Raw genomic sequence first — 21,184 nt, 5'->3', positions numbered from 1 at the left:
GTGTCCCTTGCTGAAATTTTATGGATTTGGGCTCATTTGAATGGTATAATCTGAGTAAGACTACAGAATAAAGTACATATATCTTTTTCATTATATTTATCATAGAATTGATACTCTATATCAGTAGAGAAAGGGCAACTATCTTTTTAGTGGTAGTAATTTGTAGTAAGAGGACAAATTTTTTTGGTCAAAACCTTCTTAAAAATGGTGGAGTTTTGAGTGCTTCTGTAGTTTCCACAAAGACCTTTTTCAATCAAAAAGTGATTTTACAATCACTTTTGTACATTTCACAAAATCTTGTATATTTGAAAGCATAACAGAAAATTTAAAATAATGCATTGAGGTGTTTTCCTTAACCCAGTTTGTTTCAATGGGCTGAATGGGATCATCATGGGATCAACCTGTAACAGCTCTGCACATGGTATTAAGTAAATCATTGAAACTGCAGCATTACAGAGATTCCTCGTTATAGGACCTTTATAAAATTAATTAACCAGGCCTTTAAAAATACAATTATTTTCATCACAGGGCCCTGACATTCAAAAAAGGAGTCTCATTTAAGACTTAAAAAAAGAATTGGAAAAAAAATGTTTGTCAGCAATTTTTATTAAATTTAGATGACTGTATCTTTGACAGTTACTGAAGATGAGATAAATGCCTAATGGTCTAGAGAACACAAAATTGCAAAAAGAAAATGAGAAGCAGAGTAGACATTTTCATTTTTTCTTTGGAAAAGAAAATACACCAAAGCTAAACTGTGTGTTTATTTTGCTGATGTCAAACAAACAACAGAGTATCGCCTATGTGCTTGTTTCACACTTTTTTTTTTTTTTTTTTTTATTCTCTTTCCCTTACAGGAAGCCATAGTCAGTGCTTGGATTTTGTTCAGTGATGGGTCAGTGACACCATTAGATATTTATGACTCCAAGGATTTCTCGATCACCATCACTTCACTGGATGAGATGGTAGTGTCTACGCACCAGAACCTTCAGTCAAAATGGCCTGGGGTAGTGGCAGAAGGGGATGGGCAAGGACCTCTGATTAAAATTGAAATGGTCATCAGTGAACCATGTCAGAAGACTAAGCGAAAGAGCATTCTGGCTGTTGGGAAAGGTAGCATCAAAGTGAAGTTTGGTCAAAAAGATGCTGACCAAAAAGGAAGCAGTAATGACATTGATGAGACAGATAGAGATTTTAAAAGCCATGCAAGCAATTCTATAGAAAAACCTGCAGAAGAAGATAGGATAGCACAGGAATGGTCCAAAAATGGAGCCCTTGGTAATCACGAGGACAATGCAAACAAAAGCACAACTTTCATATCTCCCATTGATCAGGAGTCCCTTGATGATGACCAGCTCCAAAATAACCCAACTGCCTTTACAGGTTTCCCTGCACAAGTAGAAATACCAGGAGAAAACAATCCCAGTGATCTCACATTGACTTCAAGGGGATTAACAGATTTGGAAATTGGCATGTACGCCCTGCTGTGTGTTTTCTGCTTAGCTATCTTGGTCTTTTTGATTAACTGTGTGGCATTTGCTTGGAAATACAGGCATAAAAGGTTTGCTGTGAGTGAGCAAGGCAACATCCCCCATTCCCATGATTGGGTCTGGCTTGGAAATGAGGTTGAACTCCTGGAGAACCCAGTTGACATTTCACTCCCATCGGAGGAGTGCACTACCATGATTGATAGAGGAATGCAGTTTGAAGAAAGCAACTTTCTCCTTAATGGGAGTTCTCAGAAGACTCTTCATAATCATATTCTCAGATCTTCTGAGTACATTTGTGAAAAAGAAGTTAAAAGTGAACCTATAAACCCTTCTGGGCCAAAGCAGAAGCGAGTGAAGTTCACTTCCTATACAACAATACTGCCAGAGGATGGAGGCCCCTACACCAATTCAATTCTATTTGACAGTGATGATAACATTAAATGGGTATGCCAAGATATGAACCTTGGTGATTCCAAGGAACTTAGGGACTATATGGAAAGACTGCAAGACAATATGTAAAACTACTTTCTTATGTTTGTAATCACCTTTATGCCTTCTGTTTATGGATGGTGGAGCAGTCAGTCCAGTCAGCAATAGGAGCAAGACAGCCCAACCTTGGAGTTACTGAGATGATAAGCTGATATCACTGAGCAGGTGCAAGAGGCTGGCTGAGTTAAAGCTGTTTCACCACAAACCAGGATGTGCCCCTAAAACAGCTACCTGTAGGTGTTGGAGGTGTCACACATGATGGCTGTTTTTGAATACTGCCTGGTACTAGCAAAATGCTAATACAACTACGCTCAGACTCAGAGGAGACTTCATTTGTTTGTCATCTCTCATGATAAATGGTTAATCAGAAAAGAAAGGGATCTTTGTTTGCATTGATTTTTCTAATCGTCGTCCTTTGTAAAGCACAGTGGACATATCTTGCTTACAACCTGAAACAAGGCGTACATTAAAAGGGATTTGAATGAACCTAATTTTATTGCCTATGTGCAATGCAGCCAAGTAGTCTTACTATTTTTTACACATATAAAAAAAACAAACAAACGTGGTTAATTTGTTTTCTTATTGTTTATGAATTTTATTTGACTTAGGGAACATTATTTTCTTGGGAGGATTTTTTTGTTTGGTTGTACCAAAGTGTAGTACAGTAATATTTATAATGATTTAAGTTTTCTATTCATCTGCATCAGCCCCTAGAGATAACTCCTTCAACACTGATTATCTTTCTCCTTTCCATATGGGTATATGGGTCGTTAGTATTTGAAACATAGAAAGGTATTAGAACTCTTACCGGGAAAGGGTTGTATCTTCTTACAGGGAACTGTAAATACAATAATAAACCCTGGAATATAAAAATCAAGGAGTAGCCCTGGGTTTACTTTTGTTATTGCTAACATGAAAAGGTAACCTCCAACCAAACAACACACAATCCAATGGAAAACACTTTTCTGAAACAGCAGCTTGGTTGACAAAACACATTATCAGAATGAGAAAGCCACATATGGTATTGAGATGCATAGAATATGAAGGAAATTTCCTAGCAAATAAAGAAAGGCTTGGAGTCAGTTTACTCTTTACTAATACATTAATACATTGATGATTTAGCAGGACATAGAAGTCCATGTACAACAAATAATGCCCCAGACCTTGTCTAAAACATCACTGATCTTATGGCTGCTAAAGAGAAAACATTTATACTGTGTTTCATTTAAAAAGGGAGCAGGAAAGAAAAGGCATACTGGGCACATTATAAAGTGGCTATTTGCAGTTTTATCAAGGAATACATGTTGCAGATTCAAAGTTGCTCTCGCACATGCATTACGTGTATTTTTATATTGAAGAATAACTGAAATATGCTGAAAACAATAGGAAAAAAATGAAACTACATAATGATTAAAAAACCCACAAGAGTAAAGCACATGTTCTTATGATGGATCTTGTGCAATATACACAAGATCCAAACTACAATTGCCTTATGTGTCATAATTCCCATCTTTCCGGTAGACTGAGATTGGATTTGAATTTTCTAATTCAGCTCTGATATTGGAACAGAGCAGACAACTTTCATTCAAGGAAATTCTGTGTTTGGTTCCTAAGCCATAGCTCAGAACATGTTTAGTGTAACTACTATAAAATACTAGAATTCTGATAGTGAGACTACAAAGGAGAATGAGGACACCAGGTTTATATAAGATATTAAAGACTTGCTGGCATTGAACTGCATAGTGAGGTGATGGCATCTGTTATAATCCAATTTTAAGCAGATAAAATAACAGACCACAGAAATGTTTCAATTTGATAAGGGATGTGGTACTTGTGCATCAGTTAAAATCTTTGGATCTTCAACAAATGTTCTTTCCTCTTTTAATGATCCAGATCTAATAAGGAACTATTCTTACTATGATCCTCATGATTAACATCAGACAAAAAAAGAAGTCCCTGTTTAAATTTAGTATCTCTTCTCAAAATGTTATTTTGTATTAGACCTAGCCATAAACCAAGAGTATCATTTGCACAAATGTAAATGAGTATAAAGCAATCACAGGAAAACCTCATCTAGGAATCAGACACAACAACTCGGTGACAGTAGCTGCAGAGGGTGAGCAGGATTGCTGTTCTCATGAACGCACTCCCACCAGCTTACCAGTGCCACTACAACCTCACAGCAGTGTGCTGGGCTCTGTAACCCACCTCTTCACTGTGGCCCCAGTTCTGCTAACTACACCAGCAGGTGCTGAACTCCACCCCCAGTCAGTCTGCCACACAGAATGAAGCGACTTAGAGTTGTGCTCCTCTGCTGTTCTGATCATTACTAGGTAACACTAGGTAACAATAGACTTTTACAGGCTTTACTGGCCTGGTCAGGAAGTGGCTCTTCAAGGGCCATAGCTCCAGAGTAGATGTATCACTGAGTTAGCGTGCTTTGCTACTGTCACACTGCCATCTCCTTGAGCTTGTATCTGGGGCCTGGTCCCTGGTTGTCCATAGCACCTGTGAGTGGTTGTACCCTCACTCTGCATGCTAATGCGTGGCAAGGGACCGTCCTACATGCAATGTGGACATGGCTAGAAGCCATTAAAGGAGACCTGAGGCTTTTTTATCATTTACCACATGGCTTGCAAACATTTCAGATGTTGCTACAGAAGACAGATACAGGGATCCAGAACTCTTAAGTGTTGGGGAGGAAATGCTTCCATTCTGGTGTTTGAACTGAGAGAATAAATAAAATACACTTTGGAGTAGAAACAAAAGTGTAAACAAGCTCTGTTCTATTTACCACCAGATGGTAAAGGTCTAGGTAAGCATCTGTCAGCATGGTCTTGAAGTTCTCTGGTTAAGTGGCTCAGTGGCTGAACATACAGTGGCTGGCTTATGTACAGTCAGGACTTTCACACTCACAGGCATTACACACGTTATCAATCCCAAAGTTAAATTATAGATACAGCTGATTAGAAATGTGATAGCCACTACTGGTGTTCAGTTAAAGAGAGGAATTGGATGCAGCCCACCACAAAAATGACCCCCCTCTCCACATTTGGCAATGGTGAAAAAGAATTTATAAAACTGCAGTCATATAACTTTTCTTTTTTCTATTTTCTTTTTTCTTTTTCCTTCTTTTTCCTTTTTTTTTTTTTTTTTTTTACATCACCTGTTTTTATATGAAACTTCTTAAATGAGAAACAGCAATACATACAACAAAGAACAGAAATGGGAATAGAGAATTCTAGTCTCAGTAGCATGGGGACAACGCCATTAAAATAAGTGGAATTGTTCTGGATTTATGCTCCTCTAAGAGTTTATGCTACTTCTCACAAAATCAGAAAGAAAATAATTCAGGTGAACATAATAGATGCAAAATATAGTTCTGAGTTAACGTACAGTTGTTTTTGTCAATTTTTTAGTTTCAAAACAACTTACTTTGAATGTAAATTAAATTAAAAATAATTCAAACCAGAAATGAAACAATTTTCAGATGCAAATTTTTTTTCAGTGAATCAGCCCCTTCCCCTCCCCCCCCCCCTTTTTTTCTTGAAAAGAAAGCTTTTTATTCATGGAATATATAATATTTTGCTTTTCTAAGAAATGAACAGCATTTGTACATTGATAAAAGTATCTCTAGTTTTGAAACTACTGAGCAAAGGAAGCCAAGTGATTAACAGGCACAATATGTATGTTTGCAAGCAACTAGAATTGTCAACAAAAAAACAGAAGCTATACTGACAGATTAATTAGAATTATGCTTCAGTAGGTGCCCAGGGAGGCAACACCTGTAATTTGATGCTGAATAAACAAAGCATCTTATTTATGGCATGTACAGAAAAGGCACTGTAGGTGAGTTTCTTCGCCTGCTATCTAGGAAAGATAACATGCAGTTATGTAGTATCAATACACATATAAGGAAATAGCCAGGAAAAATACTGAAAGCAAGGCGTGGATCAATGAAATATGAGGAGTTTGTGAACTATAAAAACAAAGATGATGCTGGACCCTCAGCTTTTGTAAGTCAGAGCTGAGCGACTGATGCCAGCTGAAGAGCTGGCACACACAGAATACAGAAGCAAGAACTAGCAGTTATCATCTGTTCAGACCATTTTACTTCATTTGGACATGACACAGCCTAGCTCCATGTGGTTTGTCTGTGCATTCTTTCTCATTTAGGTAAGAATTTAGGAATCCAGTGCCCTGCTCTCTTCTTGATGTACAACCACATAGATTAATGTTTTGAGCTGCTGTTTCTTAATTCAGATTGGGGAATGTATAAGAAAATCTTACAGCCATACAATACACAACAAACAGTCCATGATATAATGGAAAACAACTATATTTCAAGGTAGAGTACCCTATGAATGAAATATAAATTTTTCATAGAGGATATGCTCTTTTCTGAAATATAAATCATGTGCACTACATTGAAATACACTATAGTGTATTGTTAAATGCATACATTAATTGCTGAATCTATAACACTGAATATGTATATACACCACACCCAAGATATTTATACAGTATAAGTCTTAGATGTATAACATAATGAATTCTGTACAAAATAAACTGTAAGTTAAGACAATGAAAGAGAACTTTTATATCTGTGTAATTTGTATGCTATTATTCAAACCTCATTTTTCATCTTTAAATGTGCCCTTAAAAAAAAAAGCACACTGATTTTCTATAGGCAGATGCCTGAAATAAAGACTTCACTCATCAAAAAAGAAGCAACTGAAAGACTGTGAAAAAGACACATAATCTGCTAGACAAATAAACATTCTGTTGATGTGATTTTTAAAACTGACTCTAAACCATTTAAATCATACTGGTCGTGCTAATCTGCTGGTTGGGTTGTGGGTGATGTGGCCTGGAGCATGAACAGTAAATTGCACTGTGCTGAATCATCAGTGTACGGACTGCTTAGGTGTCTCCTTGCTCAAAACACCACAAATTAGCAGATTAGAGTCCAAGGGTGCCACCCTGCCTTCCCAGCAAACAGTGGTCCAGCCTTCTCTTTCTGCAGTAAGTGATGCTTTTCCAGCACCAAATCTGCTGATGATCCTGAACAGATGAACATATTAAATGACCTTTGTTTTGCAAGGTACAACAGAGAGGTTTGTTTGGAGTTACAGGAAAAAGGTAATGAATTTAACCCGTCCTTTTCGCGGTCCAGTATGAACAGGTTAGATTTTGCTTCAGTGTTAGGAATGTCCTTCCAGGAGCTCTTATGTTCCCACTAGAATCAAAGATCCTCACAATGACCACATCAAAAGAGCTAGGAAGTAGCTCTTAGCCGGTAGCTTGCCTAAAGCCAAAACAGAAAATTGAGGCTTGGTTTTAGCTTTTGCTTAAGGTCTTGGAGATGGTGGAAAACCAGAAACACAAACTCTCCCAAGATCTCCAGGTGTAATCAGGCCTCCCACAGTGGATAGATACAGCACTGGACTTAAGTGCTCAGGATGTGCTTCTGTGCTTTTGCTATTTTCAACTGGACCACGTTTGAGATTGAGTTGTACAAACTCACTACAAAGGTATGGACTGCTTTGGTGCTAACGGGAACAATTTAACATCACTTGAATGATTTAATGATCACTATTGTCATTTCTAACATTGAAACTTGTTTTTAGATAAAGTCAATTGCATGAATGACTTGAAAACTGTGATTTAGAAACTTGGAGAAACTAAATTTTAAGGTGCCTTGGGCACAAATTCCAGTCAGTAATACCATTTAGTATTCTCAACAGTCAAAGAAGAAACTTTTTTTCATAAATGAAACCTTAACTGCCAGTCTTACTTGGTCTCTATTTGACCCTTACTACATGACACCTTTCCCCTTAGTAGCATCTTACTAAAGTGGTTACAGTGGATCTACTCACACTGCATTGCAGTGCAAATAAAAGTATCAGACCTTGAGCTTTTACAGAGGAGGGTCTTTGTAGTTATATTTTAGACTTGGAGGCAAACAATCACCTGTTTAAAACAACTATCATGGAATCAAATTTTAATTACCAACGTTCACCAATGTAACTGAAAATAATTATATTTGGGAAAAAGTAAGAGGCCAACAAATAAATACCACTTTTTTTTTTTTTTTTTTTCCTTCCAAAAAAATGAGTCCTCAGGATTTGGCAGGCAAGAGGCTGTATACTATTATTTGTCACAAACTAAATAGGCCAAATCTTGAAGGCTGTGTCAAGTGAAACTCCCACTGGTATTGTTAGGAGATGGATTGAGACAGGATCAAACAGAAACAGACAATTACCCATCAGGTCTGAGGCCTGAAAGGCTGGCTATGCCCTCATACTACCTAACACTGAACCCTGCTCTTTCCAATCTGTAGCACCTCTAGCATGTAGCAAACAGAGAAAGTGACTGTGTTTAGAATTTACGTAACTGGTGACACATTGCATTATGTAATATTCATAAAGCTTAGAGATACTGTTCTGTGAAAATGAAGCAAGTTGCAAAATTACCTATTTGTTGTCACCCTCCCATTACATTCCTTTTAGCGTAACAGCACATTTCTGTTCGTTTCTGTTCCAGTGATGCATGTGGCCAGTGTCTGCAAAGGTTTGGTTACGAAGTGAATAAAACTGAGTCGTCTTACTGAAAGAGGCAGCTCATTTAAGAAATTAAAATGAGGTGAAGGATGGTCTGAGACTCTTAAAGTGTGTAACAGTTACTTGCTTCCAAAACCATACCTATCAGATTAAGGATTTATAAAGCAATATGGATAAAGTCTTACATTGTTCCTTCTGATAATCTTGGTTTAGTCTCTTTAAAAATCAACGGGATCTGAAGATATAAAACCCAAACAATGAGCTCAAGAATTAGTGGAAATGAACAATGATTATTTTTATTCCTATAATTTAAAGCTGTGGTAGGCAGAGTAGAATACACTCTCCTATGCCATAGTATTATCTGTAGGAAGACTTTTTAATTAGTAGACTTTAAAAACATTAACTAAAAAACAAAGTCCAGATGAACAAAATTCTGATCTTGCTGAAATATGACTATTCAAAAGCAACCATTTTCAGATAAGTCTAGCTACACTATCTAATTTATACATACAAATAACGATGCTATTTCACAATATAGTTATACCAAAATCTTATCCATTAGTTATTTCCATTAGTTAGTTCAAATACCAATCTCGCAGGAATTATGGTATGCTGTAAATAGGATATAAACTTCGCACCACTGGAATCACAATGACTTTAAATACAGTTAGGAATTCCTAGTATTCTGCATAGTGCTGCTAGCAGAACCAAAGCCCACAAAAGTTGTTCTGGCCAAGGTGTGACCCTGTCTAGTGTACATATATGTACTGCTACTGTACTGCTACTTAACAGCATTAAAATATTCTTTTATTGTTCCAGACTACTTTTTTTTTTTTTTTTTTCCTGAGTACACATTCCAGTGGAATTTATAGTCTGCATTTTCAGGTATATGTGCAAGCCTCATAAAGTAAAACTAGTAGTTTGTAAAGTGAGTTTTTGTATGAGTTCAGGCTTTGCCTTTTTAAGGACATTTCTAGCTTAAAATGGAATAAAGTCCTTTACAATGTATCAGTTCTTCTTGAGAAGTGACCCATACATTATGCAATACTGATCAAGACATAAAATGAAATACACACACTGGGCAAAAGTCTAGTGCAGATTAATGTCCGAGCCCATCTAAGAACAGAAATTTGTTGAAGTTCATGGTCTGTAATCTTTGTTGTGATTCTCTTTCTCCACACAGAAAACTTCAACCATCATAAGAGGTACTTAAAAAGTGAAACATGAGTTGCATCTTTTTTAAAAAAGAATAAACAAACTGATACTCAGAAATCCCATAATGAAAACTTACTGTCTCTACTAAAGCACGAGATGGCTTTACTGTCCATTATGAATTAGCATCTTCTTTAAATACTACAAAATGTTCAACACATATGAACAGTTGCTATTTACTATACTATAGGCTATAAATCAACTTTTCACTTGTGCTAAAATATTACAGTAAAATATTCCACCTTCCACAGAAAATCAGTTTTGACAAGGTACTTAATTTTATTTTCAATAGATAGATTAAAAGTGTGTTTTGTAATTTAATTCAACTGAATATTTTTACTGGCCAAAACCCATAAAGTCCAAGAAACTGTATAAAGCTACCTGGCTACTGCAAGGAAAATAAAACCACAGAAGAAGAATCTTGATCTAGACATAGTTAAGACTTCGTTTACATTTCCCCTTCATTTGTATGAGCTGGGTATAGGTATCCATTTTAATCCCAGGTACACTAAAAACTTTACTAACTCTATGCTACATATGCATGTACCATACTTGTGTACATTATGTCATCATTATTCCTATCCAGCTGATAGCAGAAATTTGACCCACCTAAATGAAAATGCTGTGGAATCTTTTGCTAAATCTTAATTTGCTTGGTCACTTCCAAAAGCCTGATTTGCAAAAACAGGTTACAAGATTTTTTCTTCTGGAGGAGTTTAGCAAGGACTGAAGAGGCTGCTACATAGAAGAATATAAAAAACACAATTAAGGACTGTAACTAAAGTCAGACGATGTTAATTGGGAGCTTTCTGTTGATGTCAGCAAGTAAATAAAACCAGTCAGCTAGATCACACTCTACAATAAGCACAAAAGGCCATTTTCAGAAGTTGTTTTTCACTGAAGAGTAAAAAGACATTGGTCCTGCTTCTGACCCCACATTGCACATATCTGTATATGTGTACCAATAATGGCCATTCTATGCTGACATGCTACTAAAGTCCATAACAACAATAAGATGATTCAGCAAATGTTGAGAAAACCTATAGCACGGACTTCCACAATAACATCTGTCAAACCAAACATGTGAAAAAACTTTTCAGCCAATACCAGATAAACAGAGGCTGTGGTTGAACACAGCAAATGCAGTTAATTTGTCTAAAACTGCTCCGTAACGTAAGACTGTCGAGGTATATACACTTGTTTAGCTACAAGGTTACTGGAAATAAATGCATAAAACTAGGTCCTTTGTCTGGTGTATTTGTAAATACTGTGTCTGTTGCCTCAGTTGACTCTAGGTTAGTTCTGGAGCACTGCAGAAGAGGGTAGGTCAAGTATTTTCTTGGCTCTGAGCCCTCTGTAATGCCTCATTCTAATTTAGCAAATAGCTGAGAAGCACCAAAGCATGCACCACCAAAATATAGATTAGAAAAGTATTTTAGGCTTTCAGGGTTTGTGCCAGAAGAACCCAAACATATAACTAAAGGGATTTAATTTGCTGCCCCACAGAAGCTATATGTACTCCTTTAGATAAGGTTCATTAAAAGCCAAAGTTTCTAAGGACATGCCCTACTTTGGAAGGAGTTCAACTTACTCTTGCTGCCTTTCATTCTGTTTACAAGTCAAGCAAAAAGTATATTGAAAAAGAAAAGTTGGCAGGATACCTGATCACACTATGGATGTAATGAGCCATTTCAGGATTCCTGATTACTTCTCAAATAGGAAGGTGCTGATGACTACCATGCTGAGAGCCATGCGACTGCACCACCTTCTGGTCCCTGTCCAAAGTGGAACAGAGATGCGCTTCCTTAGGGTGGCTTGCCTGCACAGACATGGAGACACACAGAATCACAGAATCACAGAATTTCTAGGTTGGAAGAGACCTCAAGATCATCGAGTCCAACCTCTAACCTAACACTAACAGTCCCCACTAAACCATATCCCTAAGCTCTACATCTAAACGTCTTTTGAAGACTTCCAGGGATGGTGACTCCACCACCTCCCTGGGCAGCCTGTTCCAGTGCCTCACAACCCTTTCAGTAAAGAAGTTCTTCCTAACATCTAACCTAAAACTCCCCTGGTGCAACTTTAGCCCATTCCCCCTCGTCCTGTCACCAGGCACGTGGGAGAACAGGCCAACCCCCACCTCTCTAGAGCCTCCTTTAAGGTATCTGTAGAGAGCGATAAGGTCGCCCCTGAGCCTCCTCTTCTCCAGGCTGAACAAGCCCAGCTCCTTCAGCCACTCCTTGTAGGACTTGTTCTCCAGGCCCCTCACCAGCTTCGTCGCCCTTCTCTGGACCCGCTCAAGCACCTCCATGTCCTTCTTGTAGCGAGGGGCCCAAAACTGAACACAGTACTCGAGGTGCGGCCTCACCAGAGCTGAGTACAGGGGGACGATCACCTCCCTAGCCCTGCTGGTCACAGTGTTTCTGATACAAGCCAGGATGCCCAGTGCATCAGAAATCAGACAGTGGCAGCACAAGAGGAGAAAGAAGTTTATATTAAATGCAGAAGCCCAATGTGCTGCTGAGAGCTCTGCATTTCAGTATCAAAGCGTGAATCAGTCAGCTCCTTTCAACAAGTTTATTATACACCCAAGAGCCACTGGCATTCCTGAAACAACAGCTTCCACTTTAAACTAAGCTTCTTTTAAGTAAGGACACTTGACATAGTATTTCCAAAGGCAAGTAAGGATCAAAGCAAGGATTTTGCTGTACGTTCAGTTGTTACTTGACTTTGCTATGTTTCTTTACAATGGCTTACTTTGTTAGGCTCTTGGTCACTGTAACTTATGAAGATGCATAGTATTATACATGTAAAATGAAATGCTAGTGATTAGAGCCAGCACTGTATGTACCAGCAGTCTGAATAATGGAAGTATGTGTTTGTCAACATGATGGTTTGCATGTCAGCTAGTTCCCTTGACTTGCCAGAGGCTGGTAATAATGCCCCTGCTTAGAGACATACAACTGACTTCATTTTCTGCCATTTTTTAGCATGGAAAATTTGAAAATACTTCACACAAGCTTTTGGTGCCTTTCAACCTCGCCATTAATTTGGACTCATTAATCACCTGCTGCTTATGTTACGAGGTTCTTTTTTAAGCAGGGTTCCAGGACTCCTCTATGACCACAAAGCCTCCCTCTTCCCAGGACCTGAGTTAGCCTGTAGAAAACCAGACTCCCCATATTACAAATTCAAGCCGCAGGAAGGACCAGTTTGAGAAGACAACTATTATGATATTCAAATGCATTGTATCTGCAGGTTGCATAGATACCAGGAATTCTGCAGTTAGAGGACTAACAATTTTCTCAGGGGGAAAAAAAAAAGATTTCTACCATCTTTCTTTGAAATCCCTTTCACGAAAGGTAAGAGTGTATAGTGCTAGACCAGCATTTTGGCCTTCCAGGAAAGAAAAACCAGAGGCTAGAAACACTGAGGCAACCACATCAGTAAAGAAGTTGGGAATGGTTGCATTTTCTTAGTAACAGCATCACTAAGTGATACATCATGCACTTGCCTACATGGTGTAAATAGATAAAGTAGAAAAGCATATTCATAGCTTTTTTCTTTTTTCTTTTCTTTTTTTTTTTTTCTTTTTTTTTTTTTTTTTTCACGGATGGGAAAAACAGATTAGAAGTGCAACAAATCTCTTAATTACTTAAAACTACATGCTTGTTACTGCAATCTATTTCTGTCCAGTTTAATCTTTTTAACACTGTTTTTACATCCTAAGCCTGGCATGTCTTTATTGTGACACTTGTTTGCTTTTGTAAACAAAAAATCTCATGAACTAAAGGAGTTGCAGCTGTCTTCCAATGCTGGATTAGACCAGAGAAAGAAGGCAGTAATGGACCTTTCCACTGCTCAAGAAGAAAGAAGGGTGCACAGTCAAGGAGGAAGCAGAGTAGATAATAGAGCCTTCTTACCTTGCCGAACAGTGTTGACAAGAGTCTCTGGTCCAGGATGAGCACAAGCCTTCAGTAAAAAGCTACTGAGATTCTGAAGTACTCTTTGGTATCTACATCTGTTTTGACATCCCTTACAGTGTCCAGATACCTCAACAAATCTTTTAGGTGGGTTAAATATTTTAGCTGAAAGCTAATAGGGCTTGTGTTTCCAAAACATCACTAATTATTTATGACCTTAACCTCCCAGACTGGAAGCATGACTTGGTCACATTTGCAGGTGTTTTTGCTTAAACACTGCACGAAAGAAAAGCTTATCAAAGCTACAAGGACAGCTACAAGGACGTTTACTTTGTCACCTATATTGAGAAGAACCTGGCCCAACTATTATGCTGTTGAACAATATTAACTTCTTTCTAATTCCTGCAAAAGAGGACACTTTTCCTTATACCTGTATAAGAAAATGACATGCTGTCATTTCTATCATAGACATAACTTAGTAAGCCATTAAATATGAACCAGTTCACTGAACAGAGAAAGTAAAATGAAAAAAAAAACACACGTAAATTATTAAAAAAAAAAATAATAAAAAAATAAAGCCTCAGGCAACATCTTTTTAACTTCCGTCACAAAGAACGCAACCACTTAATTTCAATACCATGCATCTACTTTCTCCTAATCTTTTGCCTTGCCTTTGGACTAGAGACATTTTTCCAAAGCCTGGGAAAGCTACTTAGCACCGGTGAGACCACACTGGAATACAGTTTTCACTTCTGGACTCCCCATTATAAGAAAGATATGGACATACTGGAGCAGATCACTAAAGGGATTACAGCATCTGATGTGAGGTGAGCCTGAGAGAACTGTCACTGTTTAGGCCGGAGGTGTCTCAGTCTCTCAGCAGTAATCTTAACGATGTCTGTAAGGATGTGATGGAAAGGAATAAAGACAATGGAATCAGACTCTTCTATGTCACATTCAGTGAAAGAAAAAAAAGGCAAAGGGAAAAAACTAATTGAAATACAGAATGTAATTCTGTAAATTCCATGTAAACAAAAACTCTTTTTCAATTGTGACAGTGGTCAAACACTGGGACAGGTTTCCTGGAATGGTTCTAGAGTCTCCATCCTTGCAGCTACTCAGAAAACAACCCTCCATAGCCATGAGCAAACTGGTCTAAACTACCACTGCTTTAGGCTATGTGATCTCCAGATGTCCCTTCCAATTTCAACGGTTCTGTTACAAACAGACACAGAGCAAAAACCTTCAGAAAAACAGATAGGCATTACTCAGGTTAAAGGATCTGATTTACGGGCTATGATTATGGGTTTAACTATGGATTGGCCAGTAGAGAGCAGCAACAAACCTGCACACATACATTTCAGCCAAAGGCACAAGGCTTACCTCAAGATTAATTTATCTCCTCCTGGCATGGAGCTGGTGAAGGGATGGACCAGGGATGGGTGGCATACATGTATAAAAACTGCTCAGTTATGTTGTAGCTGCGATCAAAACAAAACAAAAAATGAGTGCATTACCTTAGATTAAAAAAAACTACACTGATGTTGAACTTTTCAGTCACAGAGAAACATAATTTGCTATGCAGCAAGGGGCCTTGCAAGAAAAACTGAGTTCATAAACACCTGACAACAGGGGATATGACAGAAGGGGCAGAACTATTCCCCAGTGAGCCAAAAACACTGCAGGGAATGAAGGTCTAGGAGCAACACAAACTACTGAAGGTAAAGCATCATTATGTGAGCCTTGGCCAACGTCAGCTGCTGTGCATCTTGGTAGCTATTACTGTTTAACTGTGCAAATAAGTGCAAGACTTGTTTCCCAGATTCTAGTAGTAGTAGGCAATATATCCACAGGTATTGAGACAGGAAACTTCAAGGGAGATCAGGACTAGAAGCAATGCAGAGCCAGAGCCTAGTACATCCCATACTCTGTACATCCCATACTCATGCAGACTTCTTGTCTGCATGCAGAGTGTTTTTTATGTTAGCAGCAGAGGGGTTCTGGCTAGGTATGGCTACATAAGCATGCAGGAGAAAATCCTGTGCAGATATACACACAGGTTCTAGGTAAGTCTAAATACCTTTAAATATGGTTCCACTGCATTTGAAAACTGCCTAGGACACAAAGATGAACATATGGTAGGATGAAAAGAGGTAGACAGTAAAGGTAACATGACTCAATTGCTGGCCAAATGGGTTAATACAGTTTATTTCTGACTGTGGCTTCCTCTCTTCCCTCTGTAGACATCCACTACTGTCCAAAGGAGCAGAGCTCCGGCTGGCAGCTGGGAAATTTCCCATATCAAGCTGTACTGCTTGGTTGGTTCCCCATGGCATGTTCTAATGGCCTGAGATACTTCGAAAGGGGCTATTTTTTAGTGACATATTGTGCACTTTACACACTTGATTCCTACATTGGCAAGCCCACATTTGGTGCCTTATTGACCCTGTTCTAATGCTGGAAAGCACCTTCGTTTTCCCTCTCTTTTGCTGCAATTTCAGGATAAATAAGAGATGAGGTACTGTAAGGTTTTGGCATCCCTTTGTCAAATACATATTATCTGAGTATGGAGCTGTGATGTACCATTGACAGGGTATCTCCTGTGTGGTTCCTGCTTTTGTGTTATGTCATACACAGGTGTTAGCATGTCCCTTGCACACTGGAAAAGGTAAGCGCTTTTGGCATCTTCTCTAGATCTTTTTGCACTAGGCTTGTTGAGATAACGAGCTTTTCTAGACCCCTTCTCTTTTCTTCTTCAGTTACTGTAAGAGGCATAGCAACTTTACTATTTTATTTGAAAAAAAACATTGAAAATTACATCTACTGTGATCAAATCCCCTTAAGTAAAATATAAACCGCTACTTCTCTGAATGTAAAGCCTAAATCAATAATGGACATGAAATCATCAAGTTTAATCTCAACCACAGTGAACCCAAGTAATCACTCTTCTTGATATAAAACTAATTCTGTTTGACAATAAAATACTACTAGTCTGTGCCATAAACCAATGGAACAAATAAGTTTCTTAACCCTGATAGCTGCTGTCCAAAATCATTACATCTCCTCTCCTTAGCGATGAAGCATTTCACTGGAGTACAATTTCAGTTCAATTCCCTTTCAACGAAAAAGATCACATGCACCAGAAGTTTGAAAGCGTTTCTTTTTAAGCAAAGTTTAATGGTGTTTTCTCTTCTACCTGTTTACCAAAATTGCACAGGTTGTACAAGGATCACACAAATAGCACATATGATGCTCCCCAGCATGAGGCTACAGCCTCAAGTTTAAGTGTGTGATGATTTAACTTGAGCTCCAAACGCATGTATTGCAAAATCCATAATCAGCAGCACCGAGGCTGATGTTTCCTTCAAACGCACATAAAGGTAGTTTTTCCAGGAGCTAAATGTTTCCCTCTTGTGCTGGCAAGCAAACACTTCCAGAATTCAGAGGGCTTTGCCAAGGGATCCACCTGCAGGGGCTGCTTCATCGGTTGGCGCCTAAAATGCTGCAGCATTCGTTAATACATAGGAGACTGAAATGCATGCCAACACCATGCATTCCTAACACATATGGATGTCAGCAGATATGTGCTAACAGTACCTGGTCACATTCTTGTCATGTTTCTCATAACTAGAGCTCCTTGTGTAATTTTGACACCAAGCCCATAAATAAATGTTATTGATAAATAATATCCTTGGACGTACTCCAGACATCTGAGATATAAAAGGTACCTCAGCTGCCCATACAAAGCTTTCAATTACAAAAAACCTGAGCCTTGTTGATCTTTAGGGTGATAGCCAACTAAAAACCAAAACACTATTACTCCTGGAAACAGGACGTTTATTTAAGTCATAACTTGTCTTTGCAATAAAGCTGAAGGCAGGCAAGCAGCATGGGAACAAGGAAGGCCTGAGCAGATGCACCCAGCCAAGGCTATGAAAAGACAGTCCTGCTCTGCCGCTGCCTGCGTTGGGGAGAGCAGGCAGTAATAGCATACATCCAGCTGCTTGCTATGGAAAGGCTGTCTGTTTCGACAGAACACACGGGGCGTGCAACAATAGGAAAGTTCAGGGGACATTACCAGTTCTCTTCCTTGAATTTCCTTGCTCAAGAGTCACTGAATCAAGAGATTACATTTTATCAACATAGCATCACTAAAGTGATTCTTTAAAAGGAGGCTTTTCAAAAATACAAACGTGATTTAAGATGCAAATAGTAACTCTTGTCTTGCCTATATACAGTCAGAAATCACATCAAGAAGAGAATTAGAAATAAGATCTGCAGGTCTTCTGACCAGTGTTTCTTGTTTTCTAATTATAACTGGAAGAAATGATGTGAAAATTATCTTGCCAACTATCAAGTTTTTGAAAACACATTGCATGCTTTTAGTGCTACTTTAAAGCATGGCAAACAGGAAGCCACAACACTCTTTTTAGAGTGGGAGCAATATCTGATTTCTTTTTTTTTTCCCCACTGGCTGACTATTTCGCACTGAGATCAGCATTTCATTACACTGGATAGACCCTTCAGTCTCCAAAGCTTTCAAAGCTCTGGATTTTCAAGAGCTCTACTTACATACAGACAACATCAAGTGCAGGGCTAGTTCCAGGATCTGGGCCTGTCTGTGATTTACCTGTCTAGCACACTCCTCTGCTCTTGAAACCTCACTCTGGGGGCTATTATTTTTGTCAAAATTCTTCCAGCAAACAACTCCACATAACAACAGCCAGGCCAGTGAGCAGAGTCTGATCTAAGTCAGTTCCATTCCCATCCAAGTCAGTGAAAGCCTGATTATCTCACTGCTGAAATTCTTGGGTGGAAGTTACTGAACAAGAGCCAATGGCTGTTATCATCTTGTTAACGTCAAAGCTTGATTTTTTTTTCCCTCTCCTTTCAATATTTCTGAAAATTTATACCATGTCATTGTCCTTGATAACAGTTTGGCATCTCTGGAGCTGAGAAATTTTAGTGTTTTTTTTTTTTTTCCCCAAAACCTTTTATTTTTTAATTATTTGATAGTCATTACACTGCAAGAGGAGGGACAGGAGCATTTGTTACTGTGTGAGCAACAGACATTTCAAATAAGCATTGCAATTTTATAATTATTAGTTCTTTGGGGTAGGTAATGGGAACAAATAGCTCAAACAGAATGGGCTTTACATTCATTGTGTGCACATAACATCTTTATTTAATTTTTTGCTCGGGCTTTAATATTTAGCATAAGAAGGATATCAAAAATGTAACAGCCCAATAGTCTAAACCCTTGTCAAAAAAAAGAATACCCATTTCTTCACACTCACAAATGTATTCAGAGTGATAGTTAGATGTATAAAGATTTTGAAAGATAATGAATTTAGTATTTTAAACAACATGCCAGATTTTAAATGACAATTATGGCTTTCTGTGGTTCAAGAATCAACATGCTGTTTTTCTTCTGTTGGATAAATACTCATCAGCACCACAACGATATTCTGGCAGTAATCATTTAGAGTTTAGTCAGAAATAGATTCCCATTATTGCCTATCACGAATGATGCAGAAACCTGTCTGGCACTTAAGTATGAAGTTTGAACCCACTGCCTGAAGAATTTGCCTTTTCCTCCCCTCACTGGACTATTTCTCACAAGGCTGGATACATCTGTGGTTGGATAGGCAGAACAATGCAGTCCTGGCACCCATACTACCCCGTGTCCAAAACATTTGTTCTACTAGGCAGCAGATCTGTGAAGGGCAGATAGGCAAGGGAAGTGGGGGTGACTGCTTTTCCCATAGGCTTGCTGAACCCCAGACTGAATCAGAAATGTGTTTTCCAGCTTTCCAACATGTTTTATAATGGGACAGAATCAGAAATGCCAAGACACCCATTTGACAAATGCTCAGTCCTTAACACTGGTGTGTATTCTCTCATTTGTATGCATTAGTAACCCAACTGTGATAGTGTCAAATAGCCCCAGTAAAAAAGGGAAGAAGTGTCCCCACCTACCAAGTGATGTTTCCACACCTGAAAAATGTTGGTTTGTTTTTGGAAAGTGTTCCATTTAGCATTAAAACCATTATAAAATTTCACTGAAAATACTTGAAAGGAAATGTTTTAATTAGGTTTCCTTTAGAGACAGGAAGAAAACATATGTTTAAAACTGTTTTAGAAATTAAGGTCTTGTTTTGATTTCTGAAATTCAATTGGAGATTTTATTTTTTTCCTTTTTCTTTATTCCAATAAAATCACAGGAGAGAGGCATGTTTCTAAAGAGAGATTTCTAAACCACATGACTTTCCACTTAAGAGTGAAAATTGACATGGAATTATCTGAGTTTACTGCAGAAAACCCTGAATTTCAGCTAATGTTAACTAGAAATCTCCACCTCCAATAACTGAACAACTTACTCTTTAAAATTTATTTCTTTAGGTCTTACAGATGTTTCAAGAAAGATATGCTAATCACTTGTCAGACCGTGATCTGTGAGGAACAGGACTCAGCCATACAGGCAAACTGTAAGTGTCTTATTGAGGCTGCAAACAAACAGTGCAGAAGGTACTTTTTAGATCTATCTATTCCCGGAGCATCTGTCTATTAATTACAGTGGAACTGGAAGAAAAGACTTCAACTCCCATTCAGCTGACAGCTGTTGTGACCACAACTCAATTGTTAGCATTAAGGAAAACATGAAACATATACTAGCTAAATATAAATATATATGTATATATATATATAAAGAAAAACTTTAATTCCAATGATTATTGTTAATGGATATATTTCCTTTTAATTAAATCTGTTCCTTTAACTACTGATGCAAATTCAAACCTCAGTGTAATCCTGCCACAGTAACTGAGCTGCTCCAGGAGTGGACTTGACTGCATCCTCACCAAATGAAACAAACCAGGAGAAAAAAATGTCACTTTTACTTTCCAGACTTGCTTTTGCTGCTATTCTAAGCAATGCCTGTGGTTCAGTATGATTCGAATTGAACATAGGTCCTGACAGAAGATCCCTGCATGAAAGAATTGCCTGGACTTTTTAGCCCTGGGAAAGGGAAGCTGCGCAGCTTACCCACCTGTGATTAAGTGGATTCTAGCACCTGCGGAAAGTTCTGCTCAAAACAGGATAAATTTTTAATCCCTCCAAATTGCCTCTGCAGCTGCAGAAGTTTTCTCTTTCTCTCTCTCTCTTTTTTTTTTTTTTTATAAGATATTGATAAGGTGGGAGCAATATTCTGAAGGGAGAAAAGACCAATATTTAAAATGCAATCTCCTCCCCATAAGCATCTTCATTGAAGTCATTCATGGATTTTTATTCATGGATTACCTTCAAAATGCCCCTTTGTGTGGTTGTTTTTCCTTCAGAGTATCCTAACTTTCTATAGCCATGACATGTGCATCATTTTGTGGACTGGTGGAAGGCTATGAAAAAGCAGACAGAGCATTTTCTAATACAAACACCAAAGTTAATAACGTAAGCTCTGCTCTCACTTGTACTAAGGTAAATTCAGCTCACTTATTCCAAATTTCTA

The 21,184-nt window shown here is 38.2% G+C and overlaps 1 protein-coding gene across 5 annotated transcripts in view; it reads left to right on the top strand.

Moving 5' to 3' along the window:
- The window catches only part of LOC137841206 (transmembrane protein 132B-like), a 272,117-nt gene extending 265,543 nt beyond the window's left edge, over positions 1 to 6,574 (top strand). For 4 of the 5 annotated variants that reach the window (XM_068653887.1, XM_068653886.1, XM_068653888.1 and 1 more), the window contains one exon: positions 858 to 6,574. In XM_068653887.1, the coding sequence (XP_068509988.1) occupies positions 858 to 2,009 (1,152 nt within the window). In that variant the 3' untranslated portion in view covers positions 2,010 to 6,574. The remainder of the gene's footprint in view (positions 1 to 857) is intronic. The other variant, XR_011088487.1, reaches the window with a different exon arrangement.
- The last annotated feature ends 14,610 nt before the right edge of the window (positions 6,575 to 21,184 follow it).

Source organism: Anas acuta, chromosome 17, assembly GCF_963932015.1.
Source record: "Anas acuta chromosome 17, bAnaAcu1.1, whole genome shotgun sequence".
NCBI classification, from domain to species: Eukaryota; Metazoa; Chordata; class Aves; order Anseriformes; family Anatidae; genus Anas; species Anas acuta.
The sequence above is the reverse complement of the archived record's forward strand: the minus strand, read 5'-3'. Positions and strand labels throughout refer to the sequence as shown.